Genomic DNA, 17,524 nt, shown 5'->3' on the forward strand with positions numbered 1-17,524 from the left:
AAGAGGGTAGGGGACCTGCACGCATTCTCCGTTGACGAAGCGTGCCTGAAATTCGGGCCCGGTCACTCTCACGTGATCCTGAGACCCCGGTCTGGATATGTGCCCAAGGTTCCCGCCACTCCCTTCCGGGACCAGGTGGTGTACCTGCAAGCGCTGCCCCGGGAGGAGGCAGACCCAGCCTTGGCACTGCTCTGTCCAGTACGCGCTCTCCGTGCTTACGTAGACAGAACGCAGTGTTTCAGGACCTCAGACCAGCTCTTTGTCTGTTATGGTGGGAGACTGAAGGGAAAGGCTCTCTCAAAGCAGAGGTTGTCTCACTGGATAGTGGATGCCATTGCTTTGGCTTACCAACAGCAAGGCCGACCGTGCCCCCTTGGTGTGACAGCCCACTCCACCCGGAGTGTGGCTTCCTCTTGGGCTCTAGCGCATGGCGCCTCGCTGGCAGACACTTGTAGAGCTGCAGGCTGGGCGACACCCAACACATTCGCCAGATTCTATAATCTCCGAGTGGAGCTCGTGTCCTCTCGTGTCCTCGCTTCAGTTAGCTAGTACTGGACCCGCTCAGGTGTCTTCGCTTGCTCGCCATTCCACTCCACGGACTGGATACGTGTGATGATTCCTCAGGTGAGCCTTCCTCTCTGAAGCCCTGAGTTCCTCCAGCACTGTGGACGCTGGCGCCAGTGTCTATTGCCTGGGCGTCGGCTAGGTGCCTCCGTGTGCATGGTTCCTCCCTGAGTAACCCCCACATGTGTATTTCCACTGTAAGCCTCCTTGAGCATGTGTCTTTCCCTTGGCAAGCCACCTTGCCCTCCTGGAGTTGAATGTTGCCACCCCTTCGGGCTGGTCACTCCAGCGTTCCTCCATATGAAGCCCTCCGGCCATATGTGTTTCTTAAGTCCTCGCTACGGGTAGGCATGCTGCGGCATATCTCCTCTGAGATATGCTTCCCAGTGTACTTTGGTATTCCTGTGTTAAGTCGGACTCCTTCGTCCGTGCCAGTATCACGACAGGGGGATCAGACTTTCGCAGGGCACTGGAAGACAGCTGTGAAGGTGGCGTGATTTCACGGGGACCCCCATTCGTCGTTATCCGACGTAACTCGGAGTGACTACGAAAGGGAACGTCTCGGTTACGTATGTAACCCTCGTTCCCTGAGTAGGGAACGGAGACGTTACATCTCCCTGCCACTTCCGCTGTACCGCTGGGCAGACGCCTGAGTTCAGTCTCGGCTCCTCAGCGAAGACATACCTGCATGTTGCCGGCGTCCTCCTTTATACCCACGCGGTGGGGCGGAGATAAGCTATGCAAATTCCGCAGACCCATGGCATTTCATCGCCATTGGCTCGTTTTGTAATACTCGAAGTCGATAGGTGTTCTAAGCGAAACCCCCCATTCGTCGTCATCCGACGAAACGTCTCCGTTTCCTACTCAGGGAACGAGGGTTACATACGTAACCGAGACGTTTTCCTGTGCACCCAGGAACCCTGCATCTTCCCTTCTTGTAACACATTATTTGCCATTGTGAGGTATTGTCCAATACATCCTTGAAAAGTAGCCCTTATCGCACAATGTTTCCCTGAGGCAACAAAAAGAAAAAATAATTTTGTGAACATTGTAAACAATTTTGTAAAACCTGCCAAATGGCTACACCTTCATACACACACAAATATTTTTTATATACATGTCATGTCAATTTAAATAAGATTACTAAAGCAAATAATCTTGCTTTCTTCTCACACTATATGCTCCTGCTTTTTCAAACATTCTAATTGGTTGCAATCATTTAAAGAAAAATTTACTGAACATACTGTAGGGCTTAAGAAAACTTTCCGTTGCCTGAGGGCGATGCTGTGCTGTATTTAACCTTTAAACATTTCCTGTTTTTCCCCCAGAACTTTTATATCAATGAATTATGTTTAAAATATAGATATAATCATATTACTGTAATAAAGTTTATTTATCTAAGTTTCTGGATTTAGTCAATCATTTTAATAGTAAATAAACATATTTTTCCACATTATTTCACTTAAATACAAAAAACATTCCAGTTGCTATGTAGCATGCAATGAACAGTTAAAACATATAATACTGGTAGATCATGCATTACAGTTTTTAACAATTGCTATGACAGATTTTTCAATACTTTTAACAATTTTCCAAAACTCTTAACACAGTTAGCGCTACATCCGTCTGTGTAAGCTATACTATTAACACATTTCTTGTTGCTTTAACACAAAATACTTAAATACACAAAAATACACAAAATATTTAACACCGGGATGATTAGAAGATGGCTTTTTCTGTTTGTATATTTTGTATTTTCACATACAGTAATACTGGCAGTGTGGTGGGGGAGGCGTGGTTCAGCGAGGTCTGCGACGAGAGAGAGAGTGGAGAGACGATCGGCGGTAAGTAGGTCAAGTGCAAAATGACTGACACCTGTGTCTCGTTGCAGTAATTGGTGTGGGGAGACCGTATAAAAGACAGACTGGAACCAGTGATCGAGGAGAGAGGGCTGAGGTCTCGTGGGAGCGTGGGAAGAGGTCTCTGGAGAGGAAAGACGAACCATATAGAGTATTTTGAACTGTGAATGAGATTTATGTTCGACGTGCGCATGTGGCGCAAGTGATCTTAGTTTATTAAATAAATTACCCACAAGCCTCAGCCAGCTGACCCCGGTCTCCTTCCTTCTCACACACACACAAAAGGGGAAATACAACACTGGTGCTGAAACCCGGGAGGAAGGAGAACGCCGCCGCCAAAATGCAAAGTCCGTCAGGAACATCAGGAACGCCATTTGCGGACATCATCACATCGCTCGCGGGTTTACATCAGGAGAACCACCAAGCCCTGCTGGACTTGCGGGCGGATCAGGAAGGTCGGTTTCAAGCCATGATGCAAGCTCAGCAGGCGGACCGCGAGCTGTTCCGGACCCTGCTGGACCGGGAGGTTCGGATGGAGCCGGCTTTCCCCAGCTCCATCCCAGCCGCTCACATGTCTCTTACGAAGATGAGTGTCTCCGATGATCCCGAAGCCTTCTTGGACTTGTTCGAGAAAACAGCCGAGGCATGTGAGTGGCCATCAACCAGCTGGCCGGTTCAGCTAATCCCTCTACTGTCGGGGGAAGCCCAGAAGGCTGCTCAACAACTGCCCGTCCAGAACCTCCTGGTATACGCCGGTTTGAAACGAGCCATTCTCCAAAGGGTCGGCCTCAACCCAGAACAACATCGTCAACGCTTCCGTTCGCTGGAACTGGCGGAAGCAGGCCGACCCTTTGTCTTGGCGCAGCAGCTTCGGGACTCGTGCCGCAAATGGCTGTTGGCCGGAGGAAGCGACGCCGAGGCCATCATCGACAAGGTGGTACTGGAACAGTTCGTGTCTAGGTTACCGAAGAGGACTGCCCAGTGGGTCCAGTGCCACCGGCGGCGTTGCTGGATCTGGCAATCCAACTGGCGGAGGATCAACTGGCGGCGTGCTCCGGGGTCGGCGAACCCCTGCCATCCATTTCTCTCTCTCTCTCTCCCCCTGTCTCTCTCTCTTCCCATTCCCCTAAGCCCGTTCCTTTCCCCAGGACCCGCTTCAATGGACCACCGAGGGTACCTCACTGCTGGAAGGCTGGAGCCGAGGGTCCAGCCGGGTTGTGAGGATCCGTCAGGGGAGGGGGGCCGGGACATCCTGAAGGGCTCGACGCGGTTCCTGCGCTCTCCCCACGCCAATTCCTTGACCCGCTTCCTGCCACTAGAGCAAGCCATTTCGTGGACCGCTGCCCGGTCCCGATTCTCACGGATCAAGGCACCATGTTTATGTCACGCACGTTAAGCGAATCATATGAATTATTGGGCATTAAATCGGTGCGTACCAGTGTCTATCACCCGCAAACGGACGGACTGGTCGAACGATTTAATCGTACGTTGAAAACAATGATTCATAAATTTGTACAGGAAGACGCGAAAAATTGGGACAGGTGGCTAGAACCCCTCTTATTCACCGTGCGAGAGGTCCCGCAAGCCTCCACGGGGTTTTCCCCCTTTGAGCTTCTTTTTGGACGTCAGCCCCGTGGGGTGTTAGACGTCCTAAAAGAAACTTGGGAGGACAGACGCTCAGATAGCAAAAATGAAATTCAGTATGTCATGGACCTGAGAGCAAAACTCCATACGATGGAGCGGCTCTCTATGGAGAATTTGCTTCAGGCTCAGGACAGACAAAGCCGGCTGTATAACAGGGGAACTAAGCTTTGAGAGTTTGCACCGGGAGATAAAGTGCTAATTTTACTACCAACCTCCAGCTCCAAATTGTTAGCGAAGTGGCAAGGACCCTTTGAGGTCACACAGCGGATAGGGGATCTCAATTATGAGGTAGTACGAACAGACAGGGGTGATTCACGGCAAATCTACCATCTCAACCTCCTGAAAAAATGGAGTGAGGAGGAGTCAGTGTTGCTTGCGACGGCAGTTATTGGAGAGGAGGATCTCGGGCCAGTAGCGATCATCAAAGGTGAAATCTCTCGCCCTAGTCCCGGGGGGGGGGGGGGGGGGGGGGGGATCACCTCTCGCCCTCGCAGCTCACTGACATAACCAAGTTACAAAGAGAGTTTGCAGATGTGTTTTCACCCCTGCCTGGTCGTACTAATCTGATCCAGCACCATATTGAGACAGAGCCGGGCGTGGTGGTTCGCGGCCGGCCATACAGATTGCCTGAACACAAAAAAAAAGTGGTTCAGACGGAATTAGAGGCAATGCTGGAGATGGGAGTAATTGAGGAGTCCCACAGTGACTGGGCAAGCCCTATAGTTTTAGTTCCTAAAACGGACGGCTCGGTACGGTTTTGTGTGGTATCGCAGGGTGAATGCAGTGTCGAAATTCGGCGCTTATCCAATGCCGCGGATTGACGAGCTGCTTGATCGGTTAGGCACGGCTCGTTTTTATTCGACGCTGGACTTAACGAAGGATATTGGCAGATCCCCTTGTCTCCCATGTCCAAAGAAAAAACAGCCTTCACCACGCCGTTCGGGTTACACCAATTTGTTACACTTCCTTTCGGGTTGTTCAGGGCCCCGGCCACGTTTCAGCGTCTCATGGACAGAATTCTGTGACCCCATGCTCCATATGCCGCTGCGTACTTGGATGATATCGTCATCTACAGTAATGACTGGCAGCGGCATGTGGAGCATTTGAGGGCCGTCCTCGGGGCGCTGAGACAGGCAGGGTTAACGGCCAACCCGAGGAAGTGTGTAGTTGGGCGGGTGGAGGTAAGGTACCTGTGCTTCCGCTTGGGTCATGGGCAGGTGCGTCCCCAAATTGACAAGACAGCAGCAATTGCAACCTGTCCCAGACCTAAGTCCAAAAAGGAGGTGAGGTAGTTCCTGGGGCTGGCGGGATATTACAGAAGGTTTATTCCTGACTATTCGGACCTCACCAGCCCGCTGACTGACCTCACTAAAAAGGAGGTACCAGATACCGTCCAGTGGACGGAGCAGTGCCAACAGGCTTTTACCCAGGTTAAGGCTGCTCTGTGTGGCGGACCGCTCCTGCACTCTCCTAATTTCTCTCTCCCTTTTCTTTTGCAGACTGACGCGTCGGACAGGGGGCTGGGCGCTGTCCTGTCCCAGGAGGTGGAGGGGGAGGACCGCCCGGTGCTGTACATTAGTCATAAGTAGAGACTAAGTACGTCACCATAGAGAAGGAGTGTTTGGCCATCAGATGGGCGGTCCTCACCCTTCGCTATTACCTCCTGGGGCGGGAGTTCACCCTCTGTTCGGACCACGCGCCCCTGCAGTGGCTCCACCGCATGAAGGACACCAACGAGCGGATCACCCGTTGGTATCTAGCTTTACAGCCTTTTAAGTTCAAGGTGATCCACAGGCCGGGGGTGCCGATGACTGTGGCTGACTCCCTCTCTAGGAATGTCCGACTGTCCCTGAGTCGGGCGGTGGGGGTATATGGCGGGAGAGGCGTGGTTCAGCGAGGTCTGCGACGAGAGAGAGAGTGGAGAGACGAGCGGCGGTAAGTAGGTCAAGTGCAAAATGACTGACACCTGTGTCTCGTTGCAGTAATTGGCGTGGGGAGACCGTATAAAAGACAGACTGGAACCAGTGATCGAGGAGAGAGGGCTGAGGTCTCGTGGGAGCGTGGGAAGAGGTCTCTGGAGAGGAAAGACGAACCATATCGAGTATTTTGAACTGTGAATGAGATTTATGTTCGACGTGCGCATGTGGCGCAAGAGTGATCTGAGTTTATTGAATAAATTACCCACGAGCCTCAGCCAGCTGACCCCGGTCTCCTTCCTTCTCACACACACACAAAAGGGGAAATACAACAGGCAGTTATTGCATATTTTTGTTATCTTGCAGAAATGTCCTGTTGTAAATAAAGGCTTTACTGCACCAATTCTGTCTCTGTCTTCATTTTTTCATAAACCGTACATTCTATGCTGTTACTCTGAGAAGGCTCATTCATTTTTTTGTGTTGAATTTCTACAGCAAAGGAAACAAAATTCACACATTTGCTAAACCCAAACAAAACAAAACTGTAAAGAGGCTTCAAAAGAAACTGCAGTGCAAAACAATCTATAAACAGTACTATATACTGTCTATTGTATAAGGGCAGACCTGACATACTGTAGCCCTATATAAAATAATGCAGTTTCTGTAATTCCATCGTCATTCCATGACATTTTGCTATGATTGACTAAATGTCCCTGTTGGAAGAGATCATGTGTTAGTGTTTTGGTAGACATAGTGTATTGTGTTAGTGTATTATTGTTTTTTGAAAATTAGTGTTGGAGTTTAGTTTACAATGTGTGATTTTGAGTATGAAATTAACCGTTTTGCCAAATGTGTGTTGTAGGTGTGTTGGTGTGTTAAGAGTTTAGGAAATGTGTTAAAAGTATTGAAAAAATTGCCATAGTGATTGTAAAAAACTGTAATCACAAAGTTCACAACACAATCTTATTTTGAGAACATAATATGCTTTAATTAAACATTACAGCAAACTGTACACGCAAATGTACAGTTTTCACCTGATAGATGAGAATGCTGGTTACTTACCCTGTTTGTTCCCGGATTACCTAAAATGTCTACGGTTCCATAGATTGGATCCTATCAAAAAAATTACACTAAATCAGAATACAGAGTTTTACATGGTCAAATATCATGTTAATTTTATTGTTCTTGCTGACTGACAAAATGAGAAATAATTAATATTTTACACTTTAGAATGAACATTTTATAAAACAGTCACAGTTTGAAGAGGTCAAAAAGGTCTTAAGCATTTTATATTGAATATATTGTAATAAATAAACTTATCATGTATATCTGAAGAATCATAAAGTGAGAGAAACTTACAGTAGTACTGCTTTGACAGTTCCCCTCGTTACTGCTGTCATGTTGTGTGCCAGCCAAACGGGATGTGTTCTGTCAAGAAAAAAGGCAGCATAGTCTTTCAAACAATTTTTCTTTTTAATTGAATATTACTGTAACTTTGAATAATGTTATAAACTTAATAAATGTAATGAGTTTATTTATCTGTTTATTATGTTAAAAGGATCATCAGCGGCACCAGTTTGAATCCTTAGAACAAAGGTGAAGACAGGTTTTTTTCTATTTATTTTTTCCATTTTAATCATGTTTTCCTATGATATAATGTGTGTGAGTGTGTGTGTGTGTATATATATATATATATATATATATATATATATATAATATATATGTGTGTGTGTGCGTGCGTGCGTGCGTGTGTGTGACATTATACATCTTTTCAAAGAAAATTGCTGAAAGGAGGACACATGTATGTCAGACTGTTGAGCCAGAGCAAGGCATAGCAATACAGTTTCAGTACCCTGATGGCACCAGGAAAACAAGGAAATTTGTTGAGTCTCAACCAATTCAGGTATTTTGTGCTGGCTAATTTGTAAGTTCTTTCTGCACATTCAGTATATTCATGATAGCTCTTATTTGTAATTTTATATTTGCTCATGTGTTGTAAAGGATCTGTTTGCCTTTGCTGGTTCAGACGACATGGCCAGTGAAGTATTTCGTTTACAGCTGTCCTGGTCACCGAACACTATACTTAGCACTGTTGATAGTTGATGCCATCCCGAGTCCCATCCATTCCATTGATCAGGATGTGGGGTACTTCAACACAGTTGCAGAAAGCATCCTGAGTCCCATCCATTCCAGTGATCAGGATGTGGGGTACTCCAACACAGTTGCAGGAAGCATCCCGAGTCCCATTCATTCCAGTGATCAGGATGTTGGGTACTCCAACACAGTTGCAGGAAGCATCCCGAGTCCCATTCATTCCAGTGATCAGGATGTTGGGTACTCCAACACAGCAGCAGGAAGCATCCCGAGTCCCATCCATTCCAGTGATCAGGATGTGGGGTACTTCAACACAGCTGCAGGAAGCATCCCGAGTCCCATTCATTCCAGTGATCAGGATGTGGGGTACTCCAACACAGTTGCAGGAAGCATCCCGAGGCCCATCCATTCCAGTGATCAGGATGTGGGGTACTCCAGAACAGTTGCAGGAAGCATCACGAGTCCCATTCATTCCAGTGATCAGGATGTTGGGTAATCCCTCTTTTGACGTTTAAAAACTAGTCTGGATTTACCAAAGACACGCATTGAAAAATCAGCGCTGAAAAGGTGTGGACAGGGTTATTTTTGCGGTTGACATTATTCCATATGCATTTGTAAGAGTTTCCCTTTCAGTCGCAAAATTTATGGGAGGAGAATAATTCAAGGAATCATGGAAGGTGATTTACTAAGGTTTGCATTTTGCACTATCAATTTACTGGTATTTGCACCATTATTTACTAGTCAAAAAATCCTGACTTAACTCATTTTGCACCTGTTTTGTCAAAAGCACATGATTATCAGCGGCTTTGCTCGTTTGTGACCCTAAGCTAATTTCTGTTCTTGGTAGATTGTGTTGGTCATTATGTAAATGATCAGCATCTACATCTGTGTTCTCTGATTTGCGTGTCGTCAGTAGATCACTTGCAGAATTTTCACTCCCATCGGCACTTTTATGTAGGCCTATTTGTGCTCTCACGCTAATTTACCCTGTTTAGTACATCTGGCCCTAAGTTTAATACAGTTTTTTGTGTGGATTTGTGTCTAGACTTAAGTTATGCAGTTTAAAAAATACCTCCATTTGTGTACTTTACACTGAAGTTTATGCATTAGATTCTGAAGATGAGGAGGATGTGGTCATGTTGACCTCACCTGTTTATTCTAACAATGAAATTGATGTTGATGAAATTGATCTCCACAAATCGAATTTGTAGGTGAAAGTGCTGATGACTATGGGGGACCTAGCAGAGAATTTTTCAGGTTGGTCTTATTTATCATATTTAATAATATATTTATCAAATACTATGTGATGTCTTTTTATTATAGCAAATATACAAAACAAATTTGTTTACGTTATTGCAGTCAGATATTATATAGTATTTGCCATTGCTTATGGCAATGCTAACCACTCATCGGGTAACTGAAATGGCACTTCCTTTATGTGTCTTGTATCACACCATAGTATAGAAACTGGTGCCATCCTGTGTCTCAATTATCAATTGAATATGGTTTTAAATATGACCTCAGAGTACTACAATATCAATATTACAGTAATATTCTGGCAGTGTTCCTCTTGTTGCTTGGCCAACTGTTCCTTGTAATGGACTATTTTATTTTTCTTAGCTTAAGGTTTGAGATAATAAACAGGTAATTATATATATATTATGACCACATTTATTTGGTGTAGCTATATGTATTAAATTGGTAGCTATATGTATTAAATTGCTATGATGACTGCATTATGACTTCATTATTATTATTATTATTATAATAAGCACAAATTGTAGGCATTCATTTCAATATCAATTCACTTATTTAATTGTATTTGTGCTCTTTATTTCTCTAGGCTTTTGATGCAGGATGTGCTGTCATCATTTGGAGTTTTTGAGGGGAAAACAGGCCAGATGTTTTTCACCTATGACCAAGTAGCTGTGGAAATGAAGCGGTATTACACAGCGGGAAAGCTAATTTCTTGGTCTCTCATGCATGGTGGACCAGGTTTCAAAGCACTAGATAGCACATTATTTAAACTAATGTGTGGCCACCCAGATTCTGCAGAAGAATTTGACTGGCATAACCTGCCAGATGGCGAATTTCAAGAGAAAGTGCGACAGGTATGCATCTTCACACCATTCAAACAGATCATCATTTTTGATTTGTGAAGGTAATGGAGTTTCTTTCTTTTAAGGTATTTTTTTGTCAGACCCAAGAAGACATAGATGGAATTATGTCAAGCCGTGGAGACTGGATTGCTGATTGTGGTGTCCCTGTAATTTACAGTGCAGAACCTAAGGATATGAGACGGATCTATGGTCAGGTGATCAAACACTACATTTACTTCAGGTATAAAAGTCAAAATAATTAACATTTTAATCAGTCTACAGTTTTAATCATGTTTACTTTAAGTGCCCTCAACTAATAATAGCACCCTTGGCAAATATGAGTAAAATCTCTGAATCCAGATATTTCAGATCCCCGCTTGTGTAACTTTTTGTGTAACAAAACAAATTCGTCAATGACGTGCTGAGAGACATGGTTGACCAATTCATCTATGTCTACCTGGATGACATATTGATTTTTTCTTCGTCTCTCCAGGAACACGTTCAGCACCTCAGACGAGTGCTTCGGAGGTTGCTAGAGAACGAGATCCCCGCTTGTGTAACTTTTTGTGTAACAAAGGTTTTGGAATGATAGACTAAAAGGATAAAATGCTAAGACAATTTGACATCCTCATATTTACAAAGGGAGATTGTGAGTATTGAGAGTGAGGAGTTGTCGTCATGGTACAGAGCCCCTCCCCTCGATATCACGGGATCTCGCGGGATTCTCACCCTCTCCACCATGTTGGCAGGATTCCGGCGGCAAAACAAGATTGTTTACGTGTGTTGTTAACTCGGTAGTAGAGGAGGTTCTCGCAATTCCACACTGTTTTACCATGCCTGGAAGTCACTGCTGCGTTAAAAACTGCTCCAGTACCTCACACGATACATTTGGAAAACATAGGAAGAATGGAATACAGTTTTTTAGGTTACCGAAATGGACACAGCATCAGGGAGAGCAAAGTCTCTGACCTGACGAGGAGACGCCGGATTGCTTGGTTGGCTGATGCCTTTGATAAGTTGTCACTGTTTGCTGTGCCTTAACGAACATGTGCAAAAGTGTTGTTTGAGTGCCTTGTTCATTACTTTTTTATTTCTTGAAATAAATGCTTGAAACAACTTGATATGGCTTAACAATATTTATCGAGAACTGAATATATATGTATTTTTTTCGGACAACATAAGTTTCATGGACAACATAAGTAATAATAATAAAATAACAATACTGTTCTTAGTGCAAAAGAACAAATATCTTGATGCTGCTTCTCCAAATACCGCTGTTTTGCGCTTGGTGTGAGCTTGTTCCTGTAAGGTCCCTTTTCTTTCGCCTTATCTTTTTGCATTTCTTTACTTTCCTCCTTTTTTTCTCGTATTCGTAGATCCGTCTCTGTCCCGCCGAAATAATAAATGTGCGAAAATAATAAATGCGCAAAAATGAAAGAGCTCTTGAATGTTTAGACGCGCTTCTGTGAAGTTCTGATGGCGTTGCCCCTGGCAACCGATAGCGTCTCCTACCATCATGGCGGACCGGCTCAGACCCCGCCCACATCGGCACGTGACTCCTCAATCTCAATATTTTTATTTTATTTTTAAATAATACTGTAGTCAATCTTAGCGTGTGTGTGGGTGAAGGAAGAAGAAGACAGGTCGGCGAACTTGGGACTCGTACTTTATTCAGAAAAAAAGAACAAACAAAAGGTGTGCTCGTGCGCCTTCACCGTAGTGTTCCACTACAGCACATAAATAAGAAACACTCTGTCCGCTGTACCAGCTCTCGCTGTATGTCTCCAGCTCTCAAGGTTCAGTCAAACGACCACTCTTCCCGATGTGTAACTCAGTCCATTTATAAAACTCTTTCCGATGTGTAACTCAGTCCATTGTCAGCCAGCAGGTCGTGAGTGTTTGGTACGAGTCCCCAGTCCTTCTCTCTTCCCGCTCTCTCATTCCTGGCAGCTTATATGCGGTCTCCACACCAATCACTGCAATCAGACACAGGTGTTCATCATCTGCACTTGACCTACTTACTCACCGCACAGCTCGCTGACTCGTCTCTCGCTACAGACTTCGCGAGACCACACCCCCCTCGCCACAAATACATATGTGTCACGGTTCACACATTCATTGACTCGTTCTGATGCTGTGTTTTTGTATGCACGTGGGCGGAGCCGCTGATCAGTCCCTGATTATCCTCAGCGCCAGCGGTGACTGATCAGCGGTTCCAATTTAAGCACTTAGTCTTTCGTCTTGTGTTTGTCAGATCGTTGTTGGATGTTCCCGTTCATGGTGTCTGATCCCTCTCGTGTCTCTGTCTGCTTGCCTGTGCCTTTGTGGGTTTGTGGAGTCGCTGGATGTCATCTGTCAACCCTCGTGAGTCTCTGTCTGCACTTGCCTGACTTCCCTGGATTACTTCACTCTTTCACCGTCTCGAGGACTGGGTTGCCTACCTGCATGCCTGCGTCACCAAGGAGTCCATCTGTCTGCTTCGCCAGAATTCTGAGACTGTTCCCATGTTCATCCATTTGCCTTACTGTTTATTGGTCAATAAACTGAGTTTACTTGCTATTGTCTCCGCTATTTTCTGTGTCATAACAGAACGATCTGAACAACATGGAGACAGAAAGGACACCTGAACTTTCTGAGTTTTTCGCCCGCAACATGTCTCGTATGGATCAGCAGGAGGAGAATCTCGCCATGACTGGCCGGGCGGTTCAAGCATTGGTGGCGCAGGCTCACCCAGCAGATTCAACACTTTGCCACACCCACTGCGCCAACCCCACCGCCGCCTCCCCCACCCCTCCTTCAGCCGGTCGTCAACAGGAGCCACGTTTACCCACCCCTGAGAGCTATTCGGGTAAGGCCAATTACTGTCGAGCCTTCCTGACTAAATGTTCTATGTTTTTTGCCCTACAGCCTCTGACTCTCTCCACTGAGGATGCGAAGGTGGCTATCGTACTAACATTGTTGACTGGACGTGCAGCTTTGTGGGGGACGGCAGTGTGGGAAAACCAACGACCATGCTGTTCCTCGTTCCAGGCACTCTCACAAGAGATGAGAAGGGTGTTTGATTGGGCGGTCGCCGGTAAGGAAGCTGCACGACAACTCGCAGACCTTCACCAGGGGGACCGAACCGTTGCCGATTACACCATTGAATTTCGCACCCTCGCCGCTGAGTGCCGCTGGAACGAGGAGACGCAGTGGGATATGTTCCTGCATGGGCTGGCTGACCGTATCCACCACTGTCTCGGGCCCTAGGACTTTCGGAAACCCCCAGGCCAGCGGTAGTGATACGGTCAGCCCCGTCGACGATCACGAGCCCATGCAGGTGGGTCGAGCTCGGCTCTCCTGGGAGGAGAGGGAGAGAAGGAGGTCCCGTGGTTTATGCCTCTACTGTGGTGGAGCGGGTCACTTTCTCAACCAGTGTCCAGTAAAAGACAAGGCTCGGCAGTAGAGAAGGGGATACTGTCGGGCGGGATCTTCACATCCATCGCCTCTTCCACACTCCTCCCGGTGAGACTGCAGTGGGCAACCTGAACTCATCACTGTCAGGCACTTTTGGACTCTGGAGCCGAAGGAAATTTTATGGACTGGACATTAGCACGTAAGATCCAAATACCCATCACACAACTCACCAACAAGATTTCTGTTAATGCACTTAATGGTCAAGAACTTCCAGCTATATCATTCACCACCCCTCAGTTGACCCTTATCACTTCTGGCAATCATTCCGAAGAACTGTCTTTTCTGCTTCTGGACTCGCCCCTTGTCCCCATTGTTCTCAGGCACCCCTGGCTAGTTCAGCACAACCCCAGGGTGGACTCGGGACATAACTCAGTCTCTACCTGGTGCACCCAATGTTATGCGTCTTGTTTGGTGTCTGCTTGTTCGTCCGTGTCCAGTTCTGTCTTTCAGGAGGAGTCTGTGAATGTGTCTAACGTGCCTCGTGAGTACCTCGACCTGAAGGAAGTGTTCATGCTTATCATTTGGTCCGCATCAAGAATCGGGATGAATGGAAAACCCGGTTTTAACACCCCCAGGGGTCACTTTGAATATTTGGTCATGCCGTCCGGGCTGTCCAACTCCCCAGCGGTTTTCCAGGCACTCGTGAATGACGTGCTGAGAGACATGGTTGACCAATTCATCTATGTCTACCTGGATGACATATTGATTTTTTTCTTCGTCTCTCCAGGAACACGTTCAGCACGTCAGACGAGTGCTTCAGAGGTTGCTAGAGAATGGTCTTTTTGTCAAGGCGTAGAAATGCGCTTTTCATGCACAGTCTGTTCCTTTCCTAGGTTACATGATCTCGTCTGAGGGGGTGCGTATGGATCCTGAAAAGGTTAAGGCTGTGATGGATTGGCCAAGTCCAGATTCCCGTAAGGCCCTACAGAGGTTTCTGGGGTTCGCCAATTTTTATCAGCGTTTTATTCGCAACTTCAGCCAACTAGCCACTCCTCTGACTGCCTTGACCTCCCCAAGAACGACGTTCAGGTGGTCCGATACAGCGGAAGCTGCATTCACCAACCTCAAGAGCTGCTTCAGTTCAGCTCCCATCCTTATCGCCCCTGATCCATCACGTCAGTTCGTGGTGGAGGTCGACGCGTCAGAGGTGGGGGTAGGTTCAGTTCTACCTCAACGCTCCTCCAAAGACGACAAGATGCACCCTTGCGCGTTTTTGTCTCATCGTTTATCTCCTGCCGAACGTAACTATGACATTGGTAACAGAGAGTTGTTGGCAGTCAAGTTAGCACTGGAGGAGTGGCGTCATTGGTTGGAAGGGTCGGGGGTACCTTTTATCATTTGGACCGATCCTAAGAACCTAGAATACATTAGATCTGCTAAAAGACTCAACTCCAGGCAGGCTCGGTGGGCACTTTTATTCGGACGTTTTGATTTTTCTCTATCGTACCGCCCGGGTTCCAAGAACATCAAACCCGATTCCTTATCTCGTATTTTTGTCCAAACCGAACGCCCGTTTACTCCCGAGTGCATTTTACCTGAGAAGCTAGTTGTCTCCATACTCACATGGGAGGTCGAATCGAAGGTCAGGACGGCCTTAGAAGGGGTAACGCCTCCGCCCGGTTGTCCACCGAGTGTGGCTTGTCATCCAGGAGTTAACCGCACCAGTTTTTTGGTCAAGCAACGATTCTGGTGGCCATTAATGGCTCGCGACATTAGGAATTTTGCATTCTGCAAAATTGGTTTACTTTAAGTAGACCTATAGTACACATTGTAGTTTACATAATAATCCATTATTTGTCATTACCTGGCACCTGAAGTTTATGTTTCTTAGTTCTCATAAGGATCCTCCATTTTTGATAAACTATAAAATGGCACTGAAACAGACACGTTATTTCATTCTCCTCCTGATCAAAGATGGATCTGCAAATCTCAGTTTTTCTTCTGTTCACTCTGTTCACTGCAGGTACAAAGACAAATAATGTTTGTGATGTTACTGGGTACAAATACAGATAATTGATGTCTCATTCTCTCTGTTTTATTCCTAAAGGACATTCTCTCAGCTGTTATGAATGCATGAGTCTTACGGGTTCTTGTGCAGGACAAACGGCTAAAACATGTCCCAGTGGATTTTCTCAGTGCATGAGTTCTACAGCAGTGGCACAAGCTGGTAAATCCAATATGATTGAAATGTACAGTTATTTGACTGATGGAGATGGTGCTATAATTTACTGGTGCTGCAACAGAACGGCTACTCCTTTTTCTGGTGGAATTATCTATGCAGACTATTCTACATATATTTCTTATATTTAATTTATGATTTTGTATTTAAAAATTGTTTGAAATTAGAAAAATGCTAAATTTTTACATTTATAAATACATTTACCATTAAACTAATATGCAGTTGAACTGGTCTCTCCTGTATCATTCATATTTTTAGGTGACATTACTTCTAAAGTGAAGGTTAAAGATTGTGCTGTTGCCTGTCAAAGTGGGTCCTTGAATCTCGGCATTTCAAAAGTCTCTACTTCCTGCTGTGGCACAAACCTGTGTAACGCTCCAGGTATTGTACTTCAATGATCATACAAATCTAATTTGTAAAGTCAACATTCTATTTACTTCCATTTGAGTTTCAATCTGAAAATAAAAAGCAGGGAGTGGCTACAGAAAATAAAATAAAAGGATACTTATTTTCCTCCTGTAGATCCCTCTAACATCCCCAATGGAAAGCAATGTTTCTCTTGTGGTGATAAGAGCTGCTCAAACATATTGCGCTGTTCAGGGAGTGAAGATCGCTGCATTAAAGCAACAGGTTAGAATCTGAAAACAGAAAAAGATTAAAGTCATTATCTTTTAAACTTTCTTAGGTTTAAACATTTGATAAAGATCACATATCTGTCCAGCTTAGACTGAATCAACCTTTGTTTTCTTTCTTTTCATCAGGAACTTTTGGAGCCCAGTCATTAGTTGTAAAAGGCTGTGTGTCTAAATCTATTTGTGACGCCACAGCATCAGTTAGTAGTGTCGAGGGCATCTCATGTTGTGAGGGGGACCTGTGTAACGGGGCTCATAGTGTCACCCAGAGCTTCCTGTTCCTCTGCTGTTCTCTGCTCTCCTACTTCCTGGTGCACTGAATACAGCAGATCTTCACATTCTACAATCCGACACACTGTACTTATATAGCTTGTATTTCTTTGTACATACCTTTTTTTTTTTTACTGTAGAAATTCTGATGTGACATTTTATTAAATAAAATACATCACCTTGTTCCTGCAGTCATATTTAATAAAGCTTGTCATGCTTTAAAGAAGTCTGATAAAACCACAATAATAAAAATACCTTATTTATTTAGAGATTCCTAAAGATTAAAGGGATAGCTATAATTTTACTCACCCAGGTGTTGTTCTAATGCAGTATGCCCTTCTTTTTTTCAGACTACAAAAGAAGAAATTAAAAAATAAATAATTTCCACTCTTTCATATAATCGCAGTGAAATCAGCATGACCAGCATCAAGCTTTTAAAAAAGATGCAGAGAACAGAATGATCCCATACAACACGTTTCGTATATTCCAACAGTTCTAGCGTTACATGATGGATTTGGTGAAAAACAAACCGAAATTAATGTATTATTTAACGAAAATCCTGACCTTGGCCGTTGGTCTTCTGTCCACGGCACACATTCATGACACTCTATAGAGGGTTTTCACTTAACGTCATCAATCCGGAAGGCGGCCATATTGGGGGCACTGAACGTAAACAATGCCACTGAACTGCTGAAAAATGGTCGTGTTTTGGTCTGTACTAATCGGTCGCACCGGGAAAAAACATTTTGAGTTCTATAGACTGCCAAAAGTTAAAGAGAAGAGTGCCAAAAACGGATGAAAGAAGACGCTT

The 17,524-nt window shown here is 45.2% G+C and overlaps 1 protein-coding gene across 1 annotated transcript in view; it reads left to right on the plus strand.

Moving 5' to 3' along the window:
- Positions 1–16,853, plus strand: part of LOC143699880 (uncharacterized) — a 36,296-nt gene extending 19,443 nt beyond the window's left edge. The window contains exons 3-4 of the mRNA XM_077194320.1: positions 16,334–16,441; positions 16,573–16,853. Coding sequence (XP_077050435.1) covers positions 16,334–16,441; positions 16,573–16,763 — 299 coding nt within the window. The 3' untranslated portion in view covers positions 16,764–16,853. The remainder of the gene's footprint in view (positions 1–16,333; positions 16,442–16,572) is intronic.
- The last annotated feature ends 671 nt before the right edge of the window (positions 16,854–17,524 follow it).

Source organism: Siphateles boraxobius, unplaced genomic scaffold, assembly GCF_051911475.1.
Source record: "Siphateles boraxobius isolate OS27281-9 unplaced genomic scaffold, OSU_SipBor_1 11, whole genome shotgun sequence".
Classification (NCBI taxonomy): domain Eukaryota; kingdom Metazoa; phylum Chordata; class Actinopteri; order Cypriniformes; family Leuciscidae; genus Siphateles; species Siphateles boraxobius.